Here is a 5,956-nt window from a genome sequence, read left to right as displayed (position 1 = left end):
GGGTGAGGGCGTCCTCTTTTGTTTGACCCCGTGTTAGTTTCAGTTTATTGGTTAGCTTTTCTAGTAGGGCTGTTTCTCAGAACATGGGCACAGGAGGGCCAGATGCACCTTTCCCTGGACAATCTCCCCAGCTCCCGTCCTTTTCTTTACCTATATTCATGTCTGGGGGAGAGGAACAGAGCTGCAATTCGGTGCTGGGAAACCAACTTGAATGGAGAACCCCCTTCTCACTCTGTTCTACCAGGATGCGTAACCGGAGAGCAAGATTAACCTCTTGTCAGATGAGACAACATAAACCTGTAAAGAGGAGAGTGGTTGAGAGACCCATGCGTGTCATTCCCTCATAGCTAACCACTGAGCGTTCCCAAATCTTTGGCATGTAGGGGAACTGCTTACAGGCCACACAGCAAGCTTGCTTAGCCATCCATCAGCTCCAATGATTCTTTAAAAAAGCAAAACTAACAATTGCTAAGCAGATGCCATTTGGAGAAGAATGCTGGTGTTCATATCGCAGAGTGGGGCTTATGTTTATGTGGATTTTTTTGTTTTTTTGGAATGTCAAGATGAACAGTCTGGGCCCCTTCCCTACTTACACCAATGTAAATCAAGAATAATTGCTTTGAAGCAAGGGCCGCTGGAATCCGGGCTTGAGCGAGACGGAACTCAAGCCCTGGGGGGGAACCGGCATTCCTACCCCACTGCTTTTGTGTAGTTTAGGATTTCAAACACATCCCCAAGCATTGATTTTAGGAATGCAGGGTAGGCTCAGGCAAGAAAGCAACAGATGGATTCATCTGTGCAGGCTTGCTTATGACAGGGGGGAAAGGAAGGGAGGGCAGGCAGGACACCCAGCTATTGGGGAGATGCAAGCTTCCACCTGCCATCTAATTGTGAGCTGTCTCTCACAGCATTTCACCCCTTTTTGCCCTCTCATAAAGTGCTCTCTCACAAAGACATTTTTATTAATACCACTGTCATCCACATGACAGGAGCAGAATGCTGAAAGACATTCCCGCAGCATAATAAAATTATCCCTTCTTGGGGATTAAAGCGGGGAGGGGGGGGATGAGTGGCCACATCTCTGCCGCACCTGCCCTCTCCCTGTTTGTCCTTGTGGAAAAAACAGCCAAGGAACTTGGTCAACTTAAACATACCTGCTTAGAAGACGCACACGATTTACTGTATCTTGCTCACCAACATGATAATGTCCGTATGGGGTATTAGTTAGGGATGGACAGCGTCCAAAGAACAGCACATTCAACCTCCAAAGTGACAAGGGAATAGCATATACAACAGCAGTAGACAGCCTTGGTTTTTCCTAGGCTAACGACAGACCAAGGAAATAGTGGCGTTAGCAGCAGTTGCTCAGTCTGCATGAAGGAATATAATCTCTAGCCTTCTCTGTTCCCTTCAAAATTTAATAATTTGGTTCTGGAAGTTAGATCCTGTTTTCCAGTTGCAATAATGGGGGGCGGGAACTGTTGGGTTTACTAAAACAGAAGAGACATTCTTTGGGGGAAGGAACTATTGTTCCACTCTCAACAATATATTGTTAAATAGGAATGTGGGACCTCTGCATTATTTTCAGTGAGGCAGGCTTTTTACAGGAAGCAAAAAAAGAAAAAGGGGGGGGGGGCTCGTAAGCTAAGCTCAGGCCTAACACACCCTATTCAAGTTCCCACTTTTATTTACATCTGGCATTCTCTTTCCTTTGGCTTTTTTGCATGGAGTTCACAAAGTGCCGTAGAACCTTGGGAATCAATTTAAAACAGATGCTGTTCAGTGCAACAGCAATATGCATGTTGCTTAGAAGCAAATCCTACTGTGTTCAGTGGCTTACGACCCAGTAAATGGTTTTTTTATAAAGGAGTGCAACCCTGAGAGCGCATGATCAGCCTCGTCCCCAACCAAGTCTGCATGCATGGCCCCTTCACCTCAAGTCTGGCTGCATGGAAAAAGCCCTTAGTAAAACACTGAACTCTTCAGACCAGAAATTCAAGATGAAATGTCTTTTAAGGAGCTGTTTGTGCAAGCCCCGGATGTTTACATGGATGTTTGAATGCATAAAAACAGCTGGTTTGATGAATTCTTCCCATAGTCTTTCTAGTTCAAATGATGCGATTAAGAGTTTCTCTTGCACCTACATTTTAACTTAAAACACAACCACACAGAAGTCAACAGCCTAAATTTGTAGCTAGTTGATCTGTGCAGCAGACATTGCTACAAGACACACTAATTTCATACAAAGTTTCGCTAAAGGAATGTAATTGTTTAAATGTAGTGCTGGAATATAAATCTCACTGTACAATGTACAATTGCCATTAAAAAGTGGGCCATGCTTCTTTAAAAATAAATCCTAGGCAAGAAAAGTTAAAACTTCATTATAGCTTCATTGTAAAAGAAACAGGAGAATACCAATGCAAACTATTTTTGCAGTGTATACTCATGTCCTATAAAATAAGTCCTCTTGAGTTCAATGGGACTCACTCCCAAGTGGGCATAGGATATCAGTCTTAATTAGTTTAATATCTGTAGATGCAGTGAAGTGAAGTGATGTGATGTGTACTTTCTGATTCTCCCCCCCCCAACACAGAGATTAGCGCACAGACTAATGCTGTCATATTTATACAGGGCAAAGATCTGCAGAGAATTCCAAGCATTCCAGCATTTTACCAAGCACATTACAGGGAAGCATTAGATTAGGGAAATGATGAACGTCTTGTCTTATTTTTATTTGCCTATCGCTTTAAACGAGGTCTTCTTCAAACCTTTTATTCTCTGCCCTGTTACCCAGACTATCTTTTTAAGAAGGAAACACTCCTTGAATGGATTTCACATGTGTCACATAAATCATTTTGGAGTAATGTTAGGGGTGCCTGTATAAGAAACAGAAATTCACTTTTAAATGTTCTCATGTGAGGTGTTTAAATCAGTTGATGCCTAGTCAGGAACTTCCATTTAAAATCACACTCAGTCTTCTTGTGTTTATGTCATCCCACCTGTGGAAGGATGTGTTATAGAGAAAACATATTTTTCATCTTCCCCGAAAGAAAAGCTTTGTTGATTTTTATACATGCCTTGCTTTTTTTAAAATAATTACCAAGCTTACCTGTGCTGATGTGCATGTACATGTTTTTACACGCACATCTATGCGGCTATTGAAATGGACAAGGCTTTTATGCCCCTGTATCCATTTCACTGAAGACCCATGATAGTGGAACAGATTGATGGGGTACTGCAGATAGGGAAGTTACACACTGAATATGGTGTGTACACTGAGTACAGGTGGAAAAGCAGGAGGAGAAAAAGCACAGGGTCAGAAAAAATACGTGATTTCATTTCCACTACATTCAAATAAGCCTTGGCAATGTCACTCCTGTGACATTGCTGCTCAGTGTATAGCAGGAGTAGACAGAGCCCTAGGCCCCTTCAAGCATCCAACACAATGATACACCCAAGTGCAGCCTCTTTCCTGGCACTGTTTACAAACAGATACCTCTGCTATTTTTATTGATACACTATATAACATAATAAAACAAAATGCTCACATTTAAGTTTTTAATCAGGTGTACATAGCCCATCTGCAGCACAGCATATGTGGGTGCTCCCGGTACCTTTCAAATGATGTGAATCCACATCAGTACCACCAGAACTTGACCTTTGAGTGGTACTTTTTTTATATACTTAAAATGCAGCCAGACCTCTCTCAATTGTCCTGGTTATCTGAGACAAAAAAAAGAATCAAATGTACATATCCTTAAAAAGTGACAAAGGTGAAACATCAGTAGGAAAGGAAATTGCGATCCATAACATTGACTGCTGGTTGATTTAGAATGCTGACATTTCTCGATGTAGAAGTTAATGTGCTCCAAGTGAAGAGGTGTTTCATGTCATAAAAGCGGCACTTACGAAAGTACCGTAGGAACAAAAACGGAAGCCATTCGTATTGCATCCTTCCTCTCAAATAATTCCAACTTGCTCTCTCTTTTATAAAATCAAAATATGGGGAACAGCTAGTAAAATCTTTGTGACAGAGCCCTTAATGTGCAAAAACAAGTCATTCTTATGAGGTGCCCAAATGCAAATATCCAAATTAGGGTTCCTTTTCTTTCTTTTTTTTAATATATAAATAATTTATAAATTTTCCTGAAAGAGACTAAATACAAAAGCATTCTGAGAAATTATTAAAGCCTTATCTTGTCTTTAATACAAAAGAAACAGTAAAGACTGACGACGTCATCCCATTATTCTCAGTCCTGGCTTGAAGCATTTAGGGTCGCTTTTGTATGAAATGCATTTCTGTTAATATTTTTTTTCCAGTCAAAATTCGGTGGGAAGTATATATGAGGGATACTGGACATTCATCATCCATCTCTGTTGAGCAACAATCATGGCATATGCTCAGTGGAATCTAAGTGGTCTGGGATGGGAAGCCCCGTTATTATTGTCAAACACTTATTCCAGACAGTGAACGTTGGGCACACAGGCTGTGCAAATGTAATGTCAAACGTGTAAAGATGCAGGGAGTTCAAAGCATCATAAAAGGCCAAGGAACCATTGTCATAGTCCAACAAAATTCCAACACGGCGAAGGTGGGGTGCAGGCTCTATCTGAATTTCTTTGCTGTTATGTCTCACTACCCACGTATTATTACAGCGGCAAAGAACCCACGAGGCAGAATTCTTCCCGATCCATTCGTGTTTTGGCGCCGACTTATAAGAAATGCCAATGGCATACCTGCAAAACAAATGAGCTTTGAGAAAATGCACTTTCCATTTCATGCAGTCTTCTGCACTTTAACCTACTGTGCTCTGCAGTAACATGCATGCCTCTTTCTGTTTGTGCCTTTCGTACTCTCATGAACTGAAGGCTAACCAAAAACGTCAACACATATTTAATTAATGTTCTTCCTTACAATCTGAAAGACAGGTCATGCACATCTTACTGCCACAAATATTATTTGCTGTAACAATGCAATTGCATAGGATATTTGTTTTCCTTTTTTGTGATCCTCCTTTGAAACCAGCGATGGCAAGACAGCATGCTGCTTGGCTCACAAATTCTTCAGGGTGCTAGCCCTCCTGACTCCAAGGATTGCAATGAAGGCTTATTTCAGGGAAGGGAATGGGGAGATGGTCTCTAAAGAAGTTGACTGGTGCCTAGAGGATTATAAAGGAGGCAAACAACATATCTTTGCACCCAGAAATCTCCCACTGGACCACAAATCCTGGGCAAGAAATGAGATGCAAAGCATTTGTTGCAACTATAGGGAGACCTATGCAGCTGCACTGGCAAGTACATGCTTGGAGTGCCATGGGCTTTCAGGTGTAAGAGGTGGGAGCATCTAACTCCATGTGCTTCTGGAATGGGCCCAGGACCTTCCATAAAATAAGCTATAGAGCCATCTCCACTTCTGTTCCAGTCCAGAACCTGTTTGAGGTGGAAGCCTGATCCATCCTTGTCTTTGAAGGTCTTGTCAGAATAAGCTGCGAGTCTATGGACAGAGATGGTATTGCAGCTACCTTTGGGCTACTATAGTGTTTTAGGTGCTGAATATCACATATTATGTTTATTGATAACCACCAACTTTTTTTGGGGGGGGGGCAGGCAGGGAGATTAAATAATGGTTTAATGTTTATTATTATTTTCCTACCATAGTTATTTCGTCACTTAAGAAAATGCAGTCAATCTCGAGCTTCTATTCATCACAAAAATGAAGGAAAACATGTGTTGTACTTACCATGTGCTCCCACTGATAACCACTTCCCAGTAATGCCGTCCACTGTCAATAAATACATTGCCCGCTACCCCGTAGCTCCCTTGGCTGGTAAAGCGCTCAGGTGTGTGGCTCTTTTTAGAAGAGGTTTCGTCACGCTCCACTGTCAAGTTGTCATGAGATACTTTCAGCTTCCTGTGGGCAGACTTGGGATCCAGTTTAAACGGCTGGCCTTGATTT

General features: G+C 41.8%; 1 protein-coding gene across 5 annotated transcripts in view; it reads right to left on the bottom strand.

The window, feature by feature from the left end:
* Positions 1-3,468: 3,468 nt before the first annotated feature.
* Positions 3,469-5,956, bottom strand: part of MID1 (midline 1) — a 280,249-nt gene continuing 277,761 nt past the window's right edge. For all 5 annotated transcript variants that reach the window (XM_082220874.1, XM_082220875.1, XM_082220877.1 and 2 more), the window contains 2 exons: positions 5,741-5,948; positions 3,469-4,737 (listed from right to left, as the gene is read on the bottom strand). In XM_082220874.1, the coding sequence (XP_082077000.1) occupies positions 4,389-4,737; positions 5,741-5,948 (557 nt within the window). In that variant the 3' untranslated portion in view covers positions 3,469-4,388. The remainder of the gene's footprint in view (positions 4,738-5,740; positions 5,949-5,956) is intronic.

Source organism: Podarcis vaucheri, assembly GCF_965113315.1.
Source record: "Podarcis vaucheri genome assembly, chromosome: 4".
Taxonomy (NCBI): domain Eukaryota; kingdom Metazoa; phylum Chordata; class Lepidosauria; order Squamata; family Lacertidae; genus Podarcis; species Podarcis vaucheri.
Note: the sequence above shows the minus strand (reverse complement) of the source record. Positions and strands in the feature narration are given on the sequence as shown.